Raw genomic sequence first — 26,580 nt, 5'->3', positions numbered from 1 at the left:
GAAATCAGTTACTGTGTTATAAAAATGAGACGCAGGCAGTGGAATGAGAAAAAAAGGCAAAGTTATTAAACACAAGTTGAGCTTTTTTATTTTTTAACTTGACCGCCGTGTTTTTACAATGCCGTTTCATGGGTGAGACGCTGCAAAAGACACGAGACAAGTACAACACCTAAACATATCCGCCAAACATAAAAACAATAGGACAAATAGTGCAATGAAATGCAAAAACCTGTAAACCTGTTTGGTATTTCATGTTTGCATGATGGTGACAGGCTGAAAGCTGCTGTTGTTTTCTGTTTTTACTAAGCATTTGCTGTTAATAATAGCAATAAATAACCCCAGTTATAGGCTATTTTTGGCTAAGAAATATTTAGCATTTTCTTATATTATTTCTGAGTAGCATGTGTTTAAGATAAGTTTGTACAACATTTGTCTTCATATTTCAGGCATATTTCTGCAAAGATATTTAACAAATTGTTTTACATTTACACCATGTTGATCACTTCATGTGTGCTTCACTTGGAACTGAACTTTTTTTTTAACCAGATTGTTAATAAAGAGAACGTTACTTGATATTGTATTTAAGTTTTTAAGGTGACTAGTTAAGTGATTCTGCTTATCAGGTGTTCATCAGTGTCTGAATTTACTCACTTCTTTTCATTCACTCTGTCAAGTGAACTATATTAGTGAACTAATGTAGGGAATAGTGAATGAGGGTATAGGGTGTGATTTAGAACACAGCCTCTGAGTGTCAACTTTGAGCGATGTTAACTCACAGTATATTCCTGTAGGCTATTTTCTCGAAGATGACAAATATTACTGTATTTCTACAGTATATTACTATTTTAATGGAAAATGGTTTGTCACTGTCAGATTTTGGCGATTTTTCTACAGCAATGTCTAACAGTGCACTTGAAAAGCTTCCGCAAAGAAAAAAACGTTCTTAACAAGCAGCTTTGAGCCAAGACAGACATTTAAGAGTCATACCACTGATTACATGGCTTATCACCACATAAATGTTGACATGAAATATTGATTTTGCGTTGAAACTGTTTTAAAATCTTACCTACTGATTACAATGTTCAAAACAGCTTAAAAATACTGAAGTCTTTAGACTTCACAGTGTGATACAAAATACTGAAAACCGTGGTGGATTGAGAAACTCAGACAACAAAAACAGACAGATCTTACCCAGCCAGTATTCACTCTCCACATTCCCAAATCCTCTCTTATACTGATTCCACGGCCGATAGAAATTTACACTGTTTAATGATCTACAGTCACATTCGTACCATCCATCCTCCGTTGTCTTCATCTTTCCCATCTGAGATCATGTGACAGTAAACCCAGACAGGAACATCACCTGCTGGATAGATGGAGTAAATCCCACTGACTGTTTCTCCTGAGTTGTAGACATCAGAACAGTCGAATGGCATTAATGTACAGTCACTGCCCAATACACCAGGGAGAAGAGCCACCAAAAACACCATCATCTACAAGAGACATAGAGAAAGAGATGAACATCACACTGAAACGAAGGTGGAATCGTCCCAAAAATTTGACTGATACAATGAAAGAAACCAATAAACATACTGCCATGTTCTCAATCTCTCCTCAGTAGGGTCACAGCTGCAGAGATTGGTTTTTGATCTAAAAATATGTTAAAAATTGTAAGAACATGAATGCCCAGACTGTCTATGTTAAATGCTGGAGAATAAAACAGTAACTCACCGTTTGTATTCTTCAGTCTTTGATGACACAAACACGTCTTGAATATCTGATTTTCAAGCTCCTCCTCTGCGTATCAAAGTCCATTTGTAGCAATCTTGGAAAAATCCTCCAGCAGCTGTATTCACATTTACGAAAGATCCAAAATGTCTGCCAATTCCCTGCTCCTATGAAGCAGAGTACTTTTTTGAATTCAAAGATTTTTAAAACTGTAAAACCACTAAAACACTCAAATGACAGCAAACATGAGATGTGAATTAAATCACTTTAATTCACACAGAACATTACATATGTTGCATATTTAGGTGAACTTCAGGTGATCTAGTGGTGAGGAAAGAGAGAAGGGAATGAGGAAGTGGTGCAAACCTTGCCAAGTGAACTGTGCAACCAATGGTACGTGTTGATTGTTCAAAGTGTTTTATTGTGCAGTTTGTTTTGATTTCATCATCCAAAAGTCTGTTGGGTGGTGCAAAACGTCATTTTCTGCCAGCTCCAGGGCTTTTGTTAAAACTACAGGTCAGTTTAAGTTTTTTCACCTTTTCTACTGCACAGACACCAAAATGTTACTAAAAGACCATCTTCCCATTGGTGAATTATACCCTTTTAACTTTGCTTCATTGTTTTGTTCATGGTGTATCTTTATGCCTATTTTTGTCAAACACATTGAAAAAAAGAAATGTGTTATATAAATAAGACTTTCTATTTTTTAATAATAATTAGGCCTACTGTATGTGTAACCCCTCCAGTTCTACTCGCACTGCTCCGAGTGGGATTCAAATGAGCGTTTCTGGCATGGGAGGTGGGCACACTAACAAGGACGCTAAAGACCACAGTCTCTAACACATCTCTTGAGGCCAGGGGAGTGAGGTTTACTCACACAGCTCTTACAAGCTGGCCTCCATTACATATGCTTTCACAATTAAACAGCCTGTTCACCATCAGAAGCGTTTTTAACAATTCATTGAGTGTCATCAATAAAGACACTTTTCCCTTATGCCATTGGTCGGAGACTAACCGAAAGTTCCCCAAAATAAAGCCATTAGTCAATTGGGTGTTATTATGTCCAGGCAATTTGAGCCTCTCAAACAAACTAAATGCAATTCTGTTTAATGTCATTAGTGGCACAGCAGTTCACCTTTAAGTGTCATTATGAAGGCAAATCCCTGACACAACCTGTAAGCCATGGTTGAATTCTGAGGTTCATGAAGTACAGTTCAAATCTGATGACAGAATGGCAATCAGAGCCACAAGAGCAGCAGGGGAGCAAAGGTTTCCTACGAAATGAGGATCCAGAAATTTGAGGACATCACTGTCTACAAGACAAAAACAGCAGTCTTTATTTTAAGAGTTTGTCCAACCCTCTGGGAGGGTCAAGACTGTAATATTAGACTGCTGTTCATAGGCATAGACTGAATGAACAGACGTGATGTCATTTTAAACAAAATCAAATGTCAAATAAGTCTAGCTTTAAATAGGTTTTATTTAAAGAAAAGGGCGTTCATAGTAGAAGTTTACTGAAGGTTTTTGAAGAGAAGCATCATCTAAATAGTAACAATAGAAATTAACAAAATAAATCACGTTACACCAACAGCCAACATATATTTCAAAGATTGCTCAGTTACACAATGAAAAGAGAAAAGAAAATCTTAATCTTAAAATCTTAAAATGTCATCGGTAGCACTTTATTTTACAGTACGTGTACTTTCCTGGTACATATATAGTAATTATGTTGTACATACAGGTAAAAGAGTGGTAACACAAAGTACTTACCTGACATGTATGTACATGGGAACTAATAAGAAACACTGCTGTACTTTCCAATGGTACATACATGGTAACTACTTTGTACCTATAGACAAATGTTGGGTAATAACAGGTGCTTACTTATAGTGTCCGTATATGGTCACTAACAGACACATTACTGTACTTACTAATAGTATGTACATGGTAAATATTTTGTACTTACAGACAAGTGTGGGTAATAACAAGCACTTATTTATGGTAACTTGTAAGACACATTACTGTACTTACTAATTGTTTAAAATGCTTAAGCTTATTATTGCAAAGGTTAAAGAGCTGGTAATTCCTATGTAATGTTTATGTACAAGGATGCACTTTATTTTACAGTCCTATTTCCATGTACTTATTATGAACGTACTAGTGAATATACCAGTTAGTTAATGTGTAAGTTACACCTGGTAAGAGCTGGTAATTCCTTTGTAATGTTTATGTACAAGGGTTCACTTTATTTTACAGTCCTATTTCCATGTACTTATTATGAACGTACTAGTGAATATACCAGTTAGTTAATGTGTAAGTTACACCTGGTAAGAGCTGGTAATTCCTTTGTAATGTTTATGTACAAGGGTTCACTTTATTTTACAGTCCTATTTCCATGTACTTATTATGAACGTACTAGTGACTATACCAGTTAATTACCAGTATACCAGTTAATGTGTAAGTTACACCTGGTAAGAGCATACATAGCTTTCAAAGACACAAAACGTACATTTTTGTAAATGAAAATGATAATTTTATTAAAAATATAACATCAAAACGATATTTTGAGCTGCTAATCCTACACCTACCTTTAAAGTAACCCATAAACATTTATTAAAACTCCATACTGTTTTAAATAAAAGAATGACAGACAAACAAGCGTAATCACAACAATTTATTTATTGCGAAAATGTTGTACCAAAAGTAGTTCAAATGATGATGAATTGCAGTCGCAGTCCTCTCTGGCGGTAAATAATAGTTTTTTACAGAGCAGAATATGATGAATCCAGCTTCTCTACGTGAAGGCGCGCACTTATTCAAATGTCAATCCACTGAAACACGGCATGTCGCAATCTGTAACGAAGCAGGTGAGAGCTATGGGTGAGAGCCAATGAGCGTTTGATATCAGTGCCGTAAACCATGTCGTAACGCTTCTCGAGGGTGGCGCTCCTTTCAAATTTAAATTATAACGAGCGCGAGCTTTGACTGTGACGTCGCTGCTGAGAATGAAGATGAAGATTGATGGATAAAGGGCTGAATTTGGATCTGTTCCTCACAAACATATGGATTCTAAAGATATGGAGTACAGCAAACAAATAAAATGGGTGCGATTTGTGAATATATGTTGTGTTTTGATGTATCTTATGATTGTATTCAGTTGCTGCATAGGAGAAAACATCTTCTGTGTCTCACAGCAGAGCTGAGCAGACAAACTAAATATTACAAGTCACGAATAGAAATGTTATTTCATATTAAGTAGATGAGTAAACTGTATTCAAAAAATGTGACTGAAAACATGTATTGATATGACAATTGAATATATACAACAAATTTAAAACATTAATCCCATGATTTTATTACAGGGGAATTCATTTACATTCAAACTTTACGTTACATGATTTATTATTGCTGTTAATACGTAATGTATGTTTTTGTGTGTATGAAAACGTACGTGTGGTTAAACCAAATTTTATGTAAAAATACACATGTATTCTCATGAGATCACGGTAATTCCTATGTAAGGTTTATGTACAAGGGCTCAATTTATTTTACAGTCCTATTTCCAACTACTTATTATGAACGTACTAGTGAATATACCAGTTAGTTAATGCGTAAGTTACACCTGGTAAGAGCTGGTAATTCCTATGTAAGGTTTATGTACAAGGGTTCACTTTATTTTACAGTCCTATTTCCATGTACTTATTATGAACGTACTAGTGAATATACCAGTTAGTTAATGTGTAAGTTACACATTACTTAGGGTGAGGTATAAGCATGGTACAAGATACTTCTTGAGTACTGGATGATATACTTTTGCGGTTCAACTTGCCTAATCTTTACAGGACAATAATTCACTTAATAGGGGTATTTTGATGACATACATACAGATCAGTAACACTACTGTACTTGGTATACTCAGTTGTCATGTGTCAAAAGCCTTGCTTAAAAGGACTACTTGATAAGTATTAACACTATGAAGTGCTGTATAGTTACTGCAGTGTATCATTTTGGTAAGCACATTTGTTTCACACACTTGTCTGTGAGTACAACATAGTTACCATGTATATACCACTAGTAAGTACAGTAATGTGTCTTACTAGTTACCACACATAAGTGCCTGTTGTTACCCACACTTGTCTGTAAGTACAAAATATTCACCATACATACCATTAGTAAGTACAGTAATGTGTCTGTTAGTTACCATATACGGACACTATAAGTAGGCACCTGTTATTACCCGACACTTGTCTATAGGTACAAAGTAGTTACCATGTATGTACCATTGGAAAGTACAGCAGTGTTTCTTATTAGTTCCCATGTACATACATGTCAGGTAAGTGCCTTGTGTTACCACTCTTTTACCTGTATGTACAACATAATTACTATATATGTACCAGGAAAGTACACGTACTGTAAAATAAAGTGCTACCATGTCATCAAATGAAATAAAAAGTCCAATGTTTCCCCTTCAGAAGCACTGTAATGTTTCTAAGACACGTTTGATCTTCATGCTGATGGATTTCATACTGACAGCATAATTCTTCCAGGTTGACCAAACAACACCAATTGCGTAATGAGTATCATCTTCTCCCCATAAATACACACCGTTGGGGTTTGTGTAGTGACAGGCTGCGTACCAAAATGCCCCGAGATACAGGTTGGCACAGTTCTTCTCAGAGGGGTCTTGGTCTTTGTCAAAAGTGGTCAACTTCTGACCATTATGAACAGAGGTGCATCAGCAGCCATATCACCCTGTAGCCCAAGACTGGTTGCCCACTGAAGCTAAGCAGGGCTAAGCCTGGTTAGTACCTGGATGGGAGACCTCCTGGGAAAACTAGGTTGCTGCTGGAAGAGGTGTTAGTGAGGCCAGCAGGGGGCGCTCACCCTGTGGTCTGTGTAGGTCCTAACACCCCATCACTACAGGGAGTGCAGAATTATTAGGCAAGTTGATTTTCTGATCATATTTTTTTTCCAAGCACATTTTACCAATTCCAGTCCACATCAATCTTAATAACTACTATTAATATTGTTTTTAATCATTTATAAGTGATATATAATTGTTCATGAAGGATGGAAATGAAAAATGCCTTATATTCAGGTGTGCAGAATTATTAGGCAGGTTTTCTTTTACAGGCAAAATGAGCCAAAAAAGAGATTTAACTCAGACTGAAAAGTCAAAAGTTATTAAATACTTATGAGAAGGACGCAATACTAATGCAATACTAGAAATTGCAAAGTTAAAGCATGACCAAGGGACAGCAAAATGCTCATTGGGTCAGCGGGGTCATACAAAAACAAGTGGAAAAGAAAAGACGTGTTAACTGCAAAATAATTAAGAATTAAGGTCAATAATTAAGTGTGAAACCATCAGGAACCCTTTAGTCTCCAGCGCCACCATTTTCCAGAACTGCAACCTACCTGGAGTCTCCAGAAGTGCAAGGTGTCAGGATCTCAGAGACTTGTGTTAGGTAAAGAAACCTAAAAAATGACCCACTCTTAATAAGAATCACAAGCTGAAGTGTTATAAAATACATGAAGACTGAGTTTTTATAGGCCTTATAGACAGACTGCTTGAGAATGACTCCTGAAGGACCAGCACCACATCCTCTTGTACCACTGTTTGAAGAATTTATCTTCCAAAATCTGGCAAAAAATTGGTGGCGCTGGAGACTAAAGGGTTCCTGATGGTTTCACACTTAATTCTTCACCTTAATTCTTAATTATTTTGCAGTTAACATGTGTCTTTTCTTCTCCACTTGTTTTTGTATGACCCCGCTGACCCAATGAGCATTTTGCTGTCCCTTGGTCATGCTTTAACTTTGCAATTTCTAGTATTGCATTAGTATTGCGTCCTTCTCATGAATATTTAATAATTTTTGACTTTTCAGTCAGAGTTAAATCTCTTTTTTGGCTCATTTTTCCTGTAAAAGAAAACCTGCCTAATAATTCTGCACACCTGAATATAAAGCATTTTTCATTTCCAGCCTTCATGAACAATTATATATCACTTATAAATGATTAAAAACAATATTAATAGTAGTTATTAAGATTGATGTGGATTGGAATTGGTAAAATGTGCTTGGAAAAAAAATATGATCAGAAAATCAACTTGCCTAATAATTCTGCACTCCCTGTAGTGATGGGGACACTATACTGTCAAAAAGCACCATCCTTCGGATGAGACGTTAAACCGAGGTCCTAACTCCCTGTGGTCGTTAAAAATCCCAGGATGTCCTTCAAAAAGCGTAGGGGTGTAACCCGACATCCTGGCCACCTCTGTCCATCATGGCCTCCTAATCATCCCCATACACTGATTGGCTTCATCACTCTGTCTCCTCTCCACCAATAAGCTGGTGTGTGGTGGGCGTTCTGGCACAATATGGCTGCCGTTGCATCATCCAGGTGGATGCTGCACATTGATGGTGGTTGAGGAGATTCCCCCTTTCAATATGTAAAGCGCTTTGAGTGCCCAGAAAAGCGCTACATAAATGTAAAGAATTATTATTATTATTATTATCAGTGACGACAGTAACATTATATTTAATGAAGTGAAATTAAAAAAACATTTAATAGTGGATGAACAATTGTCTTCAAGTGTGAAAGTATGAAAGTGTCTTACCTGCTCCTCCATCAGTGAATCCTGAAACACTCAGCTGATATCCTGCACATTCACAATCCACAGAGAAGGATGAGTATAGAGCAAAACCTTTCCTTCCTTCAAAGTCCTCCAGATCCACTCTCAGCATGTACTTCCTGTTACGTGTCAGCTGGTGCATGTTCTCCAGCCCTGTTCACACACACACATGAAGAACATGTTCAACCAAACACATGATCATCCACACAAACGGACACTCACTGTGAGATCTTACCCAGCCAGTATTCGCTCTCCACATTCCCAAATCCTCTCTTGTACTGATTCCACGGCTGATAGAAATTAATACTGCCGTCCATTCTCCTCTGAAACACCTGTGATGGGTTTATATAGAAGATATGATTCATAATGTATGTTCTGATGTGTGTTTAATGATCTACAGTCACATTCATACCGTCCATCCTCCGTTGTCTTCATCTTTCCCATCTGAGATCATGTCACAGTAAACCCAGACAGGAGCGCCACCTGCTGGATAGATGGAGTAAATCCCACTGACTGTTTGTCCTGCTTTATAAAGGTCAGAACAGTTGATCGGCTTGTCTACATCACGATCACACTCACATCCCATTATAACAGGGATAAGAGCCACCAACAACAAAAACATCTGCACAAGAGAGAGAAAGAAGTGAACATCAGTCTGAAATGAAGATAAAAACCATGTCAAGGTATCTGACTGACAAAAAAGGAAACAGATGAACTTACTGCCATCTTCTCAACCTGTCCTCTGTAGATCACAGCAGAGATGTTTGTTTCTTTAAAAAAAGAAGAAAGAATTCTTTACTCAGACCATTTGTATAAAATATAAACTTCTGAATGTCCAGACAAGCTTTGGAGAACAAGCCAGTAACTCACCGTTTGTGTTTTCCAGTTGTAGACGAGACAAACTCTCCTTTAAATATCTGATGTTCAAGCTCCTCCTCACTGTCAAAGTCCGTTTGAAGCAACTTTGGCAAAACATTTTTTTTTTTGCAAGTTTAAGAATCATCCAACATGGGTAAGCATGGAAATTTCCAGTTCCTAATAATGATTTGTAAAACAAAGGTATGCACAGAAGAACATCCCTAAATACTGTCCATTTAATAACCAATAATCTTATTTGTCTCTCACAACTCTCACAGATAACTTATTTACCAGCTTTCCATTAATACTCAAAACACAAACAAAACCCCAAATAATAGATCACAGATAAACAGACTGAATTTAACCCAAACAAGCCTAAAGAGGATAAACATGCAGCAATTGGATTATTTGAGTGCCAAATTTCGAAAGTTTTGAATATACAATTGCACAGCCTGCCTTATCTTAGACAGAAGAATAATCTGTCAAAAATAAACCAAAACAACAACATGTAGTTATCCCATTGAAAAAAGGTACAATGTGATTGGACAAAGCCAATCATATCAATGTTTTTGGGCAACCACTGCTTAAAAGCATCAACAGCTATTTGTATAATAGCAAAGCGAACTTTCTGGAAAAGTTTTCTCCATTCATTTCTTCTGTTCAGCTTTATAGTAGAAACTGAAGCTGTAATTCTAATTGAAAGCACAACTGACAATTTTTAAGTTTAATACTGTAAAGATTCTGGGACTGGGTGGAAATTGCAGCGAAAATCAGGTGATTGTGATCAGTTGATCAATGATTGTGAATTACGCAAAGCAACATGGGAAAACGTCTCAGGTTACGTATGTAACCATGGTTCCCTGATAACAGGGAACGAGACTCTGCGTTTGACAGAACGCATTGGGGGAAACGTCACGTGACCCAGGTGTCGAAAGCACTATCCAACAACTCCAATTCCTATTGGCCGGCGACAGCCTATGACGTCATACGGCGCGACCCGGATGTATAAAGGGAGCGCCTGGAGAGACAGTCTCTATCTTTATCGTCTTGAGGGACTGTTCTGAAGGCAGGCAACCTGAAGCATGGCAAAGGAACGCAGAGTCTCGTTCCCTGTTCTCAGGGAACCATGGTTACATACGTAACCTGAGACGTTCCCTTTCGAAAGGGAACTCCACTCTGCGTTTGACAGAACGCATTGGGGAACGATATACCCACGCCGCCATGCTGGAGGGGAGTGCCTGCCAAAAATATGGCTGAGGCAAAGGCCTCAAAGCAGTTCTCAAACTGCCCAGCAACTCCCCCTCGGGTCACACCAGGCTGTCAGTGACAGCATTCCCTTTGGCCAACAGCCCAAGCTGAACTTCCCAAAGGCTTCTATCTTTCTCTTCTACAAATAGAGCCTAGAGAAAACGCTAAGGCGTCTAGAACCCAATTTTCTTGTAGGAAAAGTGGTCCCTTTAAGGGAATGTGGCCAAGGAACCAAAGGGAACCTCGGCCATCACTCACGAGGGGAACAGGGTCACCCTCATTGCCACCAGGGAGGCCGACCTGGTCTTCTCAGGGAACAGACTCAGTTCAGGCCAACCCTGTCTGAATACAGAGCCTCTAAAACGCATTCTTCAGGAAGATAGTAGGTAAGAGTGACTGCAGAAAGGCAGAAACCAGCTCAGACCCACGCGTAGAGACGGGCATCCTGGAGAGCAGAACTCAGCTGAGTGCTATGAACCCTCATATCGAGGGGAGATAATCCGCTCAACCTAGGATCTACCCAGTGCTTAATTAACGCACTGAGGAGGCTGTGCGCTGAAAACCCTGAAAAGGGGAGCACAAACCAGCCTGGGGCTGACCCTTAAGACAGGGCCTGATCAAGGCCGAACCATCATAATCAGCTTAGGGAGCTGAGCACTATTACAAACCCCAAGGGGAAGCGCAGAGCTCACCTAACAGGTAGACTATGCCAAGAGCACATACTCATGGAGGCCCGAGAGGGGCTACAACATGACGACAGTTCTATATACATAAAGACAGAAGTAAACTTCAGAAAGAGGCCTGTTTCTGGTAAAGCCATTCTGAACATCTGTCTAAGCCGGCGGCAGACAGACAACTTCCATGGCAGCAATAGAAAGCTGCACAGTGCTCTTATGATAATCCACCCAACACAATCCGACGAGCAGTGTACTCAGTAAAAGCACCTTTTACTCTTTAAGCAAGAGGAGTACAGCGTACGCCAACACGTATTAAGGAAGGCCTGGAAGGCCTGGAAGGCCTATAACCTCAACAGACACGTGGCATCAGCTCGTGGCAGTGTTTAGGTCCCAAGCCTGGTAAACAGCCCGCAAAAGAGGGGGTTGAATCTACCACTTGGGCCCCTGGCCAACGAAAGTGTATAGAAATAGTTCTCAGAGAGAAATACACCTAAACAAACACTAGTGTATCCAAAAAAGGCGGCCCGCAGGCTTAGCATCCTTCAGGACACACGGCGTAAGTCTCGTGGCCGTTTCCAGGAGCACAAAGATCCAACCTAAGCGCTAGGTGGCTCTTAGCTCAACTAGAATCATCGACTCAGAGGCAACAATAGGTTAAACCAAACCTCAGTAAGGTTTCACTACTGACATCTCATCCAGAGCCGCACAGAAAAACACAATCTGTGCCAACGTGCAAACTAAAAAGGAGGCCTGAAGTGGCCTGCCGATTCAGTGACATATGGCTTCAGCTCGTGAATTTCCAGGGAACCAAGCTTACAGGGAACCAGCTCTAACCCACTAACTATGGGAAGCCAACTGCTACCTGTGCTAGGCTACACTTTCCAAACAGGCAAAGTATCCTAAGTTCTTGTGACTAAGGGGAACCAATACAACCAACATGGTCTAAGGGAGGCTAATTAAGCCTACTACCTCAAACAAACATGCTACAGGGCCTGAAGCAGTGTAATATCAAAACATTCCAACAGGCAATGTACCCTAAACATGTGACTAAAGGGAACCAAACAAAGCCAACGTGGTCTAAGGGAGGCTATAAGGCCTACTAACTCAAACAAACACATGGCAGGGCCTGTGGTAGTGTACATATGTGAGCAAACCATGATCAGTTAATCAGCATTGTAGAAAACAACTGCTAACAAGAAGGAGGCTAAATATCATAAAGCCTACAATCCGAGTTATATGCAATATAACCGTTAACAGATCACCAGGGAGCTAAAATAGATACCAACTTTCCTCAAAAAGTGGTTCTAACTACCCTGAGTATGCAATCCAACAGGTGATGCACTCAGTGACACAAATACACCTCTTAACTGGGGAATATGTAGTCACCATCCTCTCAAATAGAGGCCGCTTTACAGCAGAAAGGGGCCTACTATTAAGAGAACAGGTACTAACCTGTGGCAGCATACGTAAGCTCACATATATATATGTAGGGCAAAAATCTAGAACTCAAAGTAACATAAAACTTTGAAATACATGCTATTTAAAAGAAAAAACATTCCCATACAGATCCTCAAATCTGTTCTAAGCCTAGAAGACGAAAGGCTAAAAACTAGCATCGTCCAATCAAACCTGATAAATACTGATATCAAGTGGCTCAGAGGAATTCATTTCCCTTAGCATGAAAGTTCTAGGAAGTGGGGCCTAGCAAAAACCTACATAACTTATCTACGCAAAGATAAGGGCCTACCACCTGAGAGACAGCATCAGGGAGTCAAAACAGTCTACGACCTAGCTGTTAATCTCACAATTGCGCCTACATAAGCAAGGGGATAATGGCATACGGCCTAACAACTCCCTCGGGAGGAGGCCAGAACTAGGAACTATACAACCTAATCAGGGATAGTAAATATAAGGTTATGTAAATAACACACCAAACCTAGCTCTAGCCTAGCTGCTAAGCTACGGGCCTTCTTACAAGGCCACAAGCCTAGTGAAGCCCGGGCTTCACCTCCAAATCTCATGGATAAGAGAATGAAAGTGAAGCTCACAAGCAAACAATGTCAGGCGGCCGATTAAGGCCGACCTAAACATCTACATATTAGCTGAAGTGACAAGTGCTATCAACTTCAGTTTGCCAAAAAAACCCTAATTTTCCTGACTACATGCTCAGAAAACTATACAGGAAATAAGGTCTTATTTCAAATGAATAAAATATAGACCCTCCTGCAGCCCAAAAACCAAAAACTCCTAATGCTCCTTTTTACATAAAAGGATGGAATCTAAGGTTCTTTAAGCTTAAAGATCCTCTTACTATCAAACAGAAACAGCGGGCTGATAGAAACAATGACTATGGGCCCAGCCATCAGTCTGACCAAAAGAAGCATCTGAGCATGACACATGTCGTTATATATATATATATATACACATATACACACAGGATGTGGAAGAAGAAGAGGAGAGGGTAGCTATAAATCACCCTAAATAGCTGGGAGATCGATTACAAACGCAACAGTGTTTACAATCGATCACCCGTCTCACTCGCTCTTCCTCCCCTTCCCGTCTGTCTGGGTTCAGATACCAATCTGAATGGCTAGGGGTTTTTCCATTCCTCACCGATCTCAAAAGCGGAGATCAGAACGGAATGGAAAGTATGGAAGCTGCCGTATCAATGGACAGAAAGGAACCGCTCGCCGAACCGTCCGCACGCGGCCCCTTTCTTAACGTGCCTTCCCGGAGGCCGCAGCCCGCCGAGAAGCGCGTCCCAAACACACAGCAGCTCGCATACACCCGCCAGAGGAGCGCTCGCCGCCGGACGCGATGACGTCAAACACGAACGTCATCGTCATCCGGGTGCTCTCGCCAGCCCCAGGGAAGTTGAGAGAATAACACTTTCTCAAACTTCCCAACGAGCTCATCTGCGAGCCCTATGATTGCAGCCACCATTAAGCCTTAGCACAAACAGGGGCCAGAACCACCAGACAGAGATGCAGACAGCTCTTCCCTCGGGAAGAGTGCCAAACGAGAACAGAGTAAACAACAGACAGACACACAGCAGCGCCCTCAAGCACTGTGTATGCGTGCTCCTCTCCAGACAGAAAACGCTCAGAAAAAATATGTATATCAAGTGTCAAACCCTGGGACACGGATAAACACACTGTCAAGAACGTTTGTAAGGTATAAATAGAAAACCCTACCGGAGTCATTTGGTATAGATGCAAGACAGAACAGGACCGAAAGACGAAAAAGATAGACTGTCTCTCCAGGCGCTCCCTTTATACATCCGGGTCGCGCCGTATGACGTCATAGGCTGTCGCCGGCCAATAGGAATTGGAGTTGTTGGATAGTGCTTTCGACACCTGGGTCACTTGACGTTTCCCACAATGCGTTCTGTCAAACACAGAGTGGAGTTCCCTTTCGAAAGGGAACATCCAAGAAACAAAGCAATGTATAGGATGAACAGATGTGGATTTGAACAGCAAAGTTCCCAGGCTGTTTCTGGCTCAAACCTTTTGTTTGCACCAACAAACTGTCTAACATACCATCTGTTAAGATAAACTAATGTTATCCAATCTGTGATTTATTCAAACACCACACTCTTAAAATGAAAGTTTCCAACAGGGGTTTTCACAACACTGCCACAGAAGAACCATTTTTGGTTCCCCAAAGAACCTGTCAATGAACAGCTTTTTACAGAACATTTTTTTTCTTAGTTTGAGCGTTTTTGTAATCTAAATAACCTTTCTACTATAAAGAAACTTTTGTGCAATGGAAAGATTCCATGGATGATAAAGGTTCTTCATAGAACAATTTGTCAATAAATAAAGAGCCTTTATTTGTAAGATTGTTATCTTTAGACTAAAGTCCTGGCTTCTCAGCCACACTTAACCAAATAGTGTTAAATAAATTGTTCTGACAAATAATCTAGCTAAAGTTCTGTTTAAAGAAAAATGCAGGATTTTATTGAAGATTGATGAAGTGGAGAATAATCTAAATGAGAACTCAAACAGACCAGAAACATTCTCCTCTGAATCACCTGTGAAGGGTTTATATAGATGATATGATTCATAATGTATGTTCTGATGTGTGTTTAATGATCTACAGTCACATTCGTACCGTCCATCCTCCTTTATCTTCATCTTTCCCACCTGAGATCAAGTCACAGTAAACCCAGACAGGAGCGTCACCTGCTGGATAGATGGAGTAAATCCCACTGACTGTTTCTCATGAGTTGTACACGTCAGAACATTTGAATGACAATAATTTAGTCACTGCCCAATACAACAGGGAGAAGAGTTGCCAAAAACACCATCATCTACAAAAAGAGAAAGAGATGAACATCATACTGAAATCAACATAATGTGCCTGACACAATGAAGGAAACCAATGAACTTACTGCCATCTTCTCAATCGCTCCTCAGCAGTGCAGTTTATCTAAAGTACATTAAAAGAAAGCTTAATTTCATTTGTAAATTGTATAAAATTCTGGATGTATAATTTAAATGCTGGAGAATAACTCACCGTTTGTGTTCTTCAGTTGTAAAAAACGCTCACGTGAAACACAAACGCTCCTTTAAATATCTGATGTTCAGGCTCCTCCTTTGTGTCAAAGACTCTTTGAGGAAATCCTGGTAAAACCCACCACCACATTTTTTCACATCTCGTAATCATCCAACATGTGAATGAATAGCAATCCCCTGTTCCTTTTTTATTATCATAAAACATCGGTACACAAACAAAAGTTGTTATACAGCACCCACATCATGAGCATGTTATTGAACATATGGATTCCACCTAAAGAACACTAACTATCTTTTCTCGAGAACTTACCAGCTTTCCACAAACACCCAGATAAAAAAAACCTCAAATAATAATATTAATAAAGACTGAATTTGACATGAAAAGACCCCCATGACCTCAAGCGTCATTCCTCATCACACTCATGATGGAGCTGTACAAAGATGTTTCACAATCATGAGGATTTACTCTACTTCTGCAGGAATAACATTCAAATCATAAACATGAGAGATGTTATATTGCATTGCATATAATACACAGCAAAATCCCCCGAGTTAAATCAAGAGAACATATGGTCCCTCTCTATATAGTGTTAAAATAATACTGAAGCAGAGTTAAAGTTAATAAGACAATATGCGGTTCGTGGAGTTGTTTAATTAATCAGATCATAGGAGATTTAATGTCTTTTATCTTCAGTTGAGTTCATCTTAGGCTGTGGCTGGAAGTCAGCTGTAGTTCTTGTGTTTCTCTGCTTGTTAACAGCAGGTGTTCATCACTAATGCTCAATCATTACTTAATCAATCACTTAAAATTATGTCATTAATTTTAACTCTGCTTCAGTGTTATTTTAACACCATTTAGAGAGGGACCATATGTACTCTGAGCAGAGTTGATTTAACTCTGGGGATTTTGCTGTGTAGGACAATTCCTAAAACCTTCAGACCAAAACATTTCCAAGGCATTTCCAACTGTACATTACTTCATTTTCAAACATTTTATGATTTAATTATTTACTTTTTTAAATACTTTGCATCAACTCATGAACCTCAGCTTTATAAAAACATAATTTTCATGCTTTGAAATAAAACAGGAGCATTTTCTTAAGTGACATGGTCAATTTTATTGGTCATTGTTTGGACATACGATCATCTACCGTCCTTCATAAGAGCTGATCACCAGCGCCGCTGCAGGACAGCAGACCATGCGAATGTTTAGCCGTCGAGTGGAAATGCGGGATTCGAGCCTGTCAAAAGGCAACTGTAACATGTAAGATCACGGAAACACCGGATGGATTTAACGTGCAGCTTTGACAAGCCAAGCGAGGTTTTTCAGGAAAACAGATTAAGATAAGGAATCGTGGGATAGATGTGTGTGTTATCTGCGGGTGAATGAATGAAGGCATGACGGAGAGGGAATGATTATCCGGTTCTCAGGATGATGTGAACTCCAGACTCGGTGAACACGGGGCCGCTCATGTCTCCGACCTTCAGCGCGAATGAGACGTCTTCAAAGGGCTTCTGCATTTGACCTGATACACACACACACACACACACAATGGATAAAGGTTAAGTTGAAAACTGATGAGGCTGTCAGCAGATGATGCAGATAATCTCATACGCTGTGAATAATTGTAGATTAATTGTTTATCTCTATCCTCACCTCTGCCGAATATGCCCAAGTCTCCTCCGTTCCTCGCTGAGCTGCAGTCGCTGAACTGAGACGCCAAACTCTCAAATTCCTCCTCTCCAGATTTGATCTGTTCAATGTACTCTACACACACACACAGAGAACATGACAGTGTTTAATGCACTTCATCGGCCGCCAGTGTTGCCAAGTCTGCAGTTTTCCCATGGAATTGGGCTACTTTAAAGGTGCCATCGAATGTTTTTTTTACAAGATGTAATATAAGTCTAAGGTGTCCCCTGAATGTGTCTGTGAAGTTTCAGCTCAAAATACCCCATACATTTTTTTATTCATTTTTTTAACCGCCTATTTTGGGGCATAATTAGAAATGCGCCGATTCAGACTGCGGCCCCTTTAATTGCTCCTCCCGACTCTATCATTGCATAAACAAAGTTCATACAGCTAATATAACCCTCAAAATGGATCTTTACAAAGTGTTCGTCATACATGCTGCATGCATACGTCGGATCATGTGAGTATTGTATTTATTTGGATGTTTACATTTGATTCTGAATGAGTTTGATAGTGCTCCATGGCTAACGGCTAATGCTACACTGTTGGAGAGATTTATAAAGAATGAAGTTGTGTTTATGAATTATACAGACTGCAAGTGTTTAAAAATGAAAATAACGACGGCTCTTGTCTCCGTGAATACAGTAAGAAACGATGGTAACTTTAACCACATTTAACAGTACATTAGCAACATGCTAACGAAACATTTAGACAGTTTACAAATATCACTAAAAATATCATGTTATCATGGATCATGTCAGTTATTATTGCTCCATCTGCCATTTTTCACTATTGTTCTTGCTTGCTTACCTAGTCTGATGATTCAGCTGTGCACAGATCCAGACGTTAATACTGGCTTGTCTAATGCCTTGAACATGAGCTGGCATATGCAAATATTGGGGGTGTAAATATTAATGATCCCGACTGTTACGTAACAGTCGGTGTTATGTTGAGATTCGCCTGTTCTTCGGAGGTCTTTTAAACAAATGAGATTTACATAAGAAGGAGGAAACAATGGAGTTTGAGACTCACTGTATGTCATTTCCATGTACTGAACTCTTGTTATTTAACTATGCCAAGATAAATTAAATTTTTAATTCTAGGGCACCTTTAACACTGTTGCCGCGGGTTGAAGCAACCCCAAAATAATAAGATATTTAGCCCCAGGAATGCAAAAAAAAAAGCTGATTTTACCCCCCGGAATGTGATTTTACCTGGGAACCTCCTGAAAAAAATTGTTCTGAGTAGCAATTGGGCGGATTTTGTCGGTCACTCTGAGCCGCAAGTCATTTAGGATGGAAAAAAAAGAGCCAGATAGCAGCAACTTCCATTTTTATTACTGATTTTGTTCACTTGAACACATGGGATACCTAAAGGATTAGTCCACTTTCAAGTAAATTTTTCCTGATAATTTCAACTTACAGAAAGAACATGGCACCAGTCGCATAAGTAGAATAGGGAAGGCGTAGGACATACAGCATAAGCTTTTTGAAGAATATGGAAAGTGGAAGCACGTGCAAAAGGCGATCAATTTTGAAGGGATGGATTCTGGAATCCACTGCCGCTTCTATATATATATATATATATATATATATATATATATATATATATATATATATATATATCTTTTAAGTTATTATTCAACATATCTGGTTTCAAGGGTCCTAAACTGTTCATCCCCAACAGTTTATAAAGCATATACAGTTGAATTTTTTTCAAAAATGACTGATGGTTTCTCTAGATAAGACTCTTATTCCTCGTCTGGTATCGTTTAAAGCTCTTTAAAGCTGCACTGAAACTGTAATTTTGACCTTCAACTGTCTGGAGGCCATTGAAGTCCACTATAAGGAGAATAATCCTGGAATGTTTTCATCAAAAACCTTCATTTCTTTTCGACTGACGAAAGAAAGACATGAACATCTTGGATGACATGGAGGTGAGTAAATTATCAGGAAATTTTATTTGAAAGTGAAATAATCCTTTAATTTGCAAATGTTTTCCAATTTTTCCGCACAATTTGGATGGGAACGTAGCTAGTGTGTGTTTCTTACTGTGAATGAGCTGCAGCGCCTCGTCTTTGCTGCGCGTGATGTTCTCCTCTCTCCAGGAGGACGGCCGGCGCGACTGGTTGTGTTTGACCAGCAGGTGAGAGCAGCGAACTTTCTCCACTTCGCCGACCCCGTCAGCCCCCGATCCGCTCGGCCGCTCCCACTGACTCGCGTTAGTGATGTGATTGAAGTAATAAACCCGACCTGAGGCACAAAATTAAGAAAAAATTCTTACTATTATCAATGTTTGAAAACAGTTCATATTTTTGTGTTGACCGAGACACAATAGCATTCAAAAGTTTGGGGTGAGTAAGATTTTAAAAATAAACATTTTTATTAATCACAGATGCATTCAATTGATAAAAGTGACAGAAAATACATTTATAATGTAACGAAATATTTCTATTTTAAATAAATGCTGAAAAAAATATTTTTTTCACAAATATATCAAGCAGCACAACTGTTTTCAACATTGATAATAATAATATATGATTTCTAAAGGATCATTTGACACTAAAGACTGGAGTAATGATGCTGAAAATCACAGGAATAAATTACACTTTACTATAAATTCACTGTAATTATATTTCACTGTTTTACTGAACTTTTGATCAAGTAAACGCATCTTTGGCGTGCAAAAATCTTTCAGAAACATTAAAAAAATATTAATTTATTCGAACTTTAACCCACAGTGTGTGTGCATGTATAACATTACATTTAATTATTTACATTAAATTAACCTCATGTGTGATCCTGGACCTGTATTTGTAGCGATAGCCAACAATACACTGTATGGGACAAAATTAGAAATTTTTCTTTTATGCCAAAAATCATTAGGATATTAAGTAAGGGTCGTGTTCCATGAATATATTTTGTAAATTTCCTAACATAAATGTATTTTAAAAAGTGTGCATATGCATTGCTAATGACTTAATTTGGACAACTTTAAACCATACTCAATTTCAAACACAATTTCAACAAAATTGACCGGTTTTGTGGTGCAGGGTCACGTATATGGATGAGGGAACATAAAGAAAACATAAAGCACACAAGACTGAAGATTAAAAATATATACACTTTAATATTGTCTTGTTGCACTGTAATGGACTATGTTTTTGTGTCAGCTTTAAAATAGCCTCCAAGAGAGATAATGAAATAATATCAACTCACTTCAATACTTTATGTCCATATATTTATTTTGTAAATTGCCGATTAAGTAAAATAATGAATTAACCCTAATGAGCTGACCGTGATGACAGCCTAAGTGGACATTAAATATTTCATGATTTTACAACATATTTACTCGTAATTTAATCAAATAAAATTGAAAACACAAACATGATCAGCTGACGAAGCTCTCAGGAGATACCGTTACTGCAAACTATCGCTGAGATAAACTGGCTGAGCATCAGTCCGGCCCAGACGGGCTATAGTTCAGATCTTTGGTTATGAAATTCAAATGTGTTTATATTTATATATTCAGTGTGTGAGGTTTTCACTCATTAGATCTTAAACACCGAGCCTCTCTGAACCCATCGCTCGAGCTGGGCGTAAATCAGTTCAGTCAGGTCGGGTTTAGCATCTGCTCTCGCGCGGGCTCGGTGTTTTTGGCGGTTCGGTGTCGTTAGCCATTTAGCATACGCATCTGTTCACACGCGCCCAAACACAGACTCTGTTCCGGGTTTAAACATGACAACGGGCCGCCGTGACTCACCTGAACTCCGGCTCATGCGCTTCTCCCACCCGGACGGCAGCTTCTCATCGTCAGACATGATTTCAGAATGGTGTCGGTTCGGCTCGCGCGGGTCTGATCTGATGTAGCGCCAATGCTGCTGCAGTGACCAGACTGACCGACAGAGGGCGACAGAGAAGAAGCGCTGGAAAACAACACTTTACCCATGGAAGCCTGAAAATAATACACATAGAAAGTAAAATCATGCTTTTGTAAATCATTACATAAAACTCAAAATTAGGACATGAAATATCAAAAGGTTAAAGTACAAATTATTACATAAATTACATAAAACGTCGCAACTAAGTCGAAATTATGACATAAAAGGTCAAAATTGACAAAAAGTCAAAATTATGACATGAAATATCAAAAAGTTAAAGTACAAATTATTACATAAAACGTCTCAGCTGACATAATGAGTCGAAATTATGACATAGAAGGTCAAAATTGACATAAAAGGTCAAAATTATGACATGAAGTATCAAAAAGTTAAAGTACAAATTATTACATAAATTACATAAAACGTTGCAACTGAAATACTATGTCGAAATTATGACATAAAAGGTCAAAATTGACAAAAAGTCAAAATTATGACATGAAATATCAAAAAGTTAAAGTACAAATTATTACATAAAACGTCTCAGCTGACATAATGAGTCGAAATTATGACATAGAAGGTCAAAATTGACATAAAAAGTCAAAATTATGACATGAAGTATCAAAAAGTTAAAGTACAAATTATTACATAAATTACATAAAACGTTGCAACTGAAATACTATGTCGAAATTATGACATAAAAGGTCAAAATTGACAAAAAGTCAAAATTATGACATGAAATATCAAAAAGTTAAAGTACAAATTATTACATAAAATACATAAATCGACACATAAAAAGTCAAATTATGACTTAAAAACATTAACAGATATGTGTGATGCTACAGCGGTTTGACAACGACGTTATTGACATACTAAGTCGAAATTGTGACATAGTCATTATGACATAAAAAGTGTCTTGCTGGTAGGATTAGCATTAAGGTGGTGTACCTTTTGTGTTATTGTGAGTTTCTTATTTTCTATTTTACTATTATTTGATAGATTCGATTGATGAATATATATATATATATATATATATATATATATATATATATATATATATATATATATATTTCTCACATTTTAAAAAAGAATCACGACGCCTTACATCGATTAGCGGCAATTACTATGGTGACCTCATCATTCTCGCTGTCAGTCAAAGGTGCGCGCATGTGACCGACAGAGGGCGACAGAGAAGCAGCGCTGGAAAACATCACTTTACCCCTGGAAGCTTGTTTCTGCCACAAAAGAAATGCTTTTGTAAATTATGACATTAAAAAGATATAAATGACAAAAATGGCATAAATGATAAAGTGAAAATTGACATAAAAAGTCGAAATTATGACTTCTTAACAGATATCACGTGGGTTTGACAACAACGATACATTAACATACTGTCGAAATATGACTTAAAAACTGTTGGGTGTGGTTAAGGTGGTGTAATTTGTGTTATTCTGAGTTTTTTGGCGCGTTGCATCCTGTGTGCACATCACCACCTACTTATGCTGTTATGCAGTCATGATTGATTTTTTAATCGATTTCTTCCTTGTTTTTGTTCTTTTCTAATTTTTCACATATACTTACATATCTAATTAAAATATCATACTTAAATAATTTATTGATGCTCTATCTGGCTTCAGCTCTTCTTATGTTCTATTTCGCTATTATTCGATATAATCGATTGATAGCTTCTTTTTTATTTCTCACATTTTAAGACATTCACGACACCTTACATCGATTAGCGGCAATTTCCATGGTGACCTCATCCCTCAACGCTCTTCGTGGAATACCGTTGGTGGAACTCGCTGTCAGTCTAACGTGCGCGCACCTGATTGGCCGAACGTGAGCGGATGTTTTCACGGCGCTGGTTTACGGCAAACGCCTGCGAGTCTGCTTGAGAAACGCTTCTGATTATCTGCGGGAACAAACGACAGAAAAATCAGGTAGACATCTACAAACTTCACTCGTTTTGTCGGTTATTTACACGCGTAATCACTGCGACTGTTTATAGAATTTAACGCAGTTGTGTGTTTAAACGAAACCCGTCGCATTTGATGGTAAAGAGCTAACTTACAAATCATAACAGCCTCAATTAAAATATCACTGATACTCATTTAATAATAACTTTATTTAAAGCAGAACATAATGATAATATAAAATGAAGTCAATGACATTATTATATGTACAGATCAATAGGAGAGCTCGTGAATGATTGACAGCGATGCGTGAATCACGTGATGTGTGTTTCAGAGATGATTGAGGTGGTGTGTAACGACCGTTTGGGGAAGAAGGTTCGAGTCAAATGCAAGTATCCTTTGAAGCGCTGTGTGAAAGCCCCAGTGTGACTGTGTTTGGTGAGGTTGTTGGTCTTAACCGTGTGTCAGTCAGGAGGACACGATCGGAGACCTGAAGAAGCTGATCGCGGCGCAGACGGGCACGCGCTGGGACAAGATCGTGCTCAAGAAATGGTGAGAATCACCGTTCGGTCACGTGTGCAGAATCCAGCAGTCAGTGTGATTATAATGTGATGTGTCTGTGTGCAGGTACACCATATTCAAGGACCACGTGTCACTGGGAGACTGTATCCTTCATCAGCCAATCAATGATCTGAAGCACATTTACACTAGGGACATGATACTTCGGTAAAGTTGGTTTTATATTCGCACATTCAGACATCCGTATTCAATAGCCTTCACACTACATTGGACATTCAGTGGACATTCACAAGTAAATATGCCATTAAAACAATACTTGCCTATTTTGATCGACTCTGAAAAATGTTGTAAGTTGACAATCGTTGGTTGTCGATATCATGTCGCTGCTTAAAATTCGCAAACATTAATTTATTGCACATTTATTGGAAAGTCTGAATTTATCAGAAGTCCGAATGTGCGAATATAAAACCAACTTTACCCAAGTAAAGTAAGGTTTGGTGTCAATATGCAAAAGCATTGCAGAGATACAGCTTGAAGAGTCGGTTTTGCATCATGCTTCAAATTTGTTGCTCTGGTATACGAAAATGGTTTGACGTATCGCCTTGAAATCCATAACTATTTTTCGGCATGGTCTGAAGATGATACGGTTCAATTTTGGTGAAAATCGGAGCAACGGTCTAGGAGTTTGAAAAAGTAGGTTTTTAAAGTAAAACAATATGGCGGACAGGAAGTTTAGCTGACTATGGCAAATTTGATATCCATGTTCTCAGAATGACCCAAGGAATCTACTGAGACCCATTACAATCGGTTAATATAGTCAAAAGTTATTAGCATTTTTGTAAATTGTTATAACTTTTGTCCACAAGGTGGCGCTGCGCTGAAACCTTTTTTTGAGTACTGTCAGGGCATGGTGCCAAAGACGCAAATGATACGCTAATGCGTTCATAAAATACAGCATTTTAGCACGAAATTCAAAATGGCCAATATGGGGAAATTGGATATCATTCGACTCGGCATGATGCCCCGAATCCAACAAGACCAAATTGTTGGACAAACCCATCAGAAGTTATAAGCAAAAATAGCCATTTTTTGTATCTCCGGACCAGTAGGTGGCGCTGCTTGAGATGACATGTACCAAGTTTGTTCTGAATATGAAAAAGCGTTGCAGAGATACAGCATTATGTCTATTTTTGCAAGCGCTACGTAAAGTTTGAGATATCGACTAGAATTCCATAACTTATTGTCGGCATGGTCTGAAGATGATCTGGTTCAATTTTCGTTTCAATTTTTCGTTCGAAAAAGTAGGTTTTTCAGAAAATTAAAAATGGCGGAAAAATTTTCATGACGTCATAGGCTTGATCGATAGTGCAATCGTCTTGAATCAGAGGAAAAAAGATTTTTAATTCTAACTCTTACGATTCAAAAGTTATTAACGTAAACATGATTGCAACTTTGCACAGCTGGTGGCGCTAGAGGGATTGAGATAGAGATTTCAAATTTGCTATGGACACAGTTCAGACTGTCCTCTAACTGTGTGCCAAATTTCACAACTTTTTACCATACGGTTCAGTGGGCTGCCATAGACTTCCAGAGCGGAAGAAAAAGAATAAAAAAAAAAAGAAATAACGCCAACGGATACAATAGGTGCCTACGCAAAATCGTGTTTGATGAGTGTTTCAGCTTCTATTCTGTGGCGTACGGTAAATCAAGACCTGCCAATCTGATCCATCGACACAATCTGAGCGCGCTCCAGCTGCAAAACAGTATCCGATTGGTCCACATCGTCCCGTCAGATCCAGTTTGCATTGGTTGAACTTTCAAATGAGGTTGGAAAACACTGTAGTGAATGTAGGGAGTATATCACTAGTTAATGCAATTTGGGTGATAGTTCACCCAAAAATTTAAATTACCCCATGATTTACTCACCTTCAAGCCATTCTAGGAGTATATGACTATCTTCTTTCAGATGAACACAATCTGAGATTTATTTAAAAATATCCTGGCTCTTCCAAGCTTTATAATGGCAGTGAATGGGGGGTGTGAGAATTTGAAGCCCAAAAAGCACATCTGTCCATCATAAATATAATCTGCACGTCTCCAGAGGCTTAATAAAGGCCTTCTGAAGAGAAGCAATGGGTTTTTTTGTAAGAAAATTATCCATATTCAAAGCTTTATTAGCTATAATATCTAGCTTCCAGCAGACGGCCGTACACATTGATTTGCGACCCAACACTAATGTTAACTCAGAAGCTTTAAATCAGGGGTTTTCATGTTTGAAAGACCAGTTTATACAGTAATATTAAATATTATTTGAAGAGAAACATTACAGAGTAACTGTTATTAATTTCATGATTACAGACCAGTCTTTAGAAAACATATACAGTCACATCCATTGTGTTAGGTATGAATACATATTATAGTAATTTATTTGCATAATTAGTTTTTTATCACTGAACTTGAAAACCCTGCATTAAATAATATTAACAGATGCAACGTTTGGTTTTATTAATGTGCTAGTAAATGTTGAAATGAACATGAATGATTAAGATTAATGAAAGCTGTAGAAATCATTGTTAGTTCAGGTTAACTAATGAAGTTACTAATGTCAACAAATGAAACCATACTGTAAAGTGTTAAGATTGTATCAAGAGTTAGTTATTGATCAGTCTATTATGTGAAATTGTTCAAATCTTTGACTCTGATCATCAGATGAAATCCATGACGGCATGAACCTCGAGCTGTATTACCAGTAGAACACACACACACACACACACACACACACACACACACACACACACACACACACACACACACACACACACACTCATCATGTCTCGAAGCATCAGAATATCTGTTCAGTTGAATTGTTTTGATATTATTTGGAAATAAAACTCATATTTATGTATGATCAAGCCT

At 38.5% G+C, this 26,580-nt stretch overlaps 3 protein-coding genes across 9 annotated transcripts; 1 reads left to right on the top strand and 2 right to left on the bottom strand.

Moving 5' to 3' along the window:
- Positions 1-1,731: 1,731 nt before the first annotated feature.
- On the bottom strand, positions 1,732-9,353 carry LOC125271145 (microfibril-associated glycoprotein 4-like). The gene is made up of 6 exons (XM_048195133.1): positions 9,233-9,353; positions 9,083-9,132; positions 8,775-8,984; positions 8,598-8,694; positions 8,348-8,515; positions 1,732-1,895 (listed from the first exon to the last, which is right to left on the bottom strand). The coding sequence occupies exons 1-6, from the start codon at positions 9,336-9,338 to the stop codon at positions 1,744-1,746; spliced, it is 783 nt and encodes a 260-aa protein (XP_048051090.1). The 5' UTR covers positions 9,339-9,353; the 3' UTR covers positions 1,732-1,743.
- Positions 9,354-16,760: 7,407 nt separating this feature from the next.
- On the bottom strand, positions 16,761-21,274 carry pin1 (peptidylprolyl cis/trans isomerase, NIMA-interacting 1). Its single transcript, XM_048195179.1, has 4 exons — positions 21,118-21,274; positions 19,407-19,607; positions 17,320-17,430; positions 16,761-17,188 (listed from the first exon to the last, which is right to left on the bottom strand). The coding sequence occupies exons 1-4, from the start codon at positions 21,173-21,175 to the stop codon at positions 17,079-17,081; spliced, it is 480 nt and encodes a 159-aa protein (XP_048051136.1). The 5' UTR covers positions 21,176-21,274; the 3' UTR covers positions 16,761-17,078.
- A 1,738-nt stretch (positions 21,275-23,012) lies between these two features.
- On the top strand, positions 23,013-26,572 carry ubl5 (ubiquitin like 5). Of its 7 annotated transcripts, none has more exons than XM_048195188.1 (6): positions 23,015-23,172; positions 23,418-23,537; positions 23,614-23,697; positions 23,773-23,810; positions 26,374-26,418; positions 26,451-26,572. In XM_048195188.1, exons 2-5 carry the CDS (start codon positions 23,467-23,469, stop codon positions 26,415-26,417), a joined length of 237 nt encoding a protein of 78 aa, XP_048051145.1. In that variant the 5' UTR covers positions 23,015-23,172; positions 23,418-23,466; the 3' UTR covers position 26,418; positions 26,451-26,572. The 7 variants fall into 7 exon arrangements, with proteins under 7 accessions (XP_048051146.1, XP_048051145.1, XP_048051144.1 ...); XM_048195187.1 differs by having other exon boundaries at positions 23,017-23,172; positions 26,374-26,438; positions 26,471-26,572; XM_048195189.1 differs by having other exon boundaries at positions 23,013-23,172; positions 23,480-23,537; positions 26,374-26,572.
- The last annotated feature ends 8 nt before the right edge of the window (positions 26,573-26,580 follow it).

Source organism: Megalobrama amblycephala, linkage group LG7, assembly GCF_018812025.1.
Source record: "Megalobrama amblycephala isolate DHTTF-2021 linkage group LG7, ASM1881202v1, whole genome shotgun sequence".
In the NCBI taxonomy this organism is placed as follows: Eukaryota; Metazoa; Chordata; class Actinopteri; order Cypriniformes; family Xenocyprididae; genus Megalobrama; species Megalobrama amblycephala.
Note: the sequence above shows the minus strand (reverse complement) of the source record. Positions and strands in the feature narration are given on the sequence as shown.

Bases quoted from the DNA above. Each gene is read 5' to 3' on its own strand.
- LOC125271145 (XM_048195133.1), bottom strand. From the start codon at position 9,338: ATGTTTTGCCAAAGTTGCTTCAAACGGACTTTGACAGTGAGGAGGAGC. The intron at 8,516-8,597 runs GTAAGATCTCAC...GTGTGTGAACAG, and splicing joins GGAGAGCGAATACTGGCTGG to GGCTGGAGAACATGCACCAG. The intron at 1,896-8,347 runs GTAAGACACTTT...TCTGCTTCATAG, and splicing joins ATTCACTGATGGAGGAGCAG to GAGCAGGGAATTGGCAGACA.
- pin1 (XM_048195179.1), bottom strand. From the start codon at position 21,175: ATGTCTGACGATGAGAAGCTGCCGTCCGGGTGGGAGAAGCGCATGAGC. The intron at 19,608-21,117 runs GTGAGTCACGGC...TTTGTGCCTCAG, and splicing joins GCGCATGAGCCGGAGTTCAG to GTCGGGTTTATTACTTCAAT. The intron at 17,431-19,406 runs GTAAGAAACACA...GTGTGTGTGTAG, and splicing joins GGCGCTGCAGCTCATTCACA to AGTACATTGAACAGATCAAA.
- ubl5 (XM_048195188.1), top strand. From the start codon at position 23,467: ATGTGTGTTTCAGAGATGATTGAGGTGGTGTGTAACGACCGTTTGGGG. The intron at 23,698-23,772 runs GTGAGAATCACC...GTCTGTGTGCAG, and splicing joins AAGATCGTGCTCAAGAAATG to GTACACCATATTCAAGGACC. The intron at 23,811-26,373 runs GTATCCTTCATC...TCTGATCATCAG, and splicing joins CCACGTGTCACTGGGAGACT to ATGAAATCCATGACGGCATG.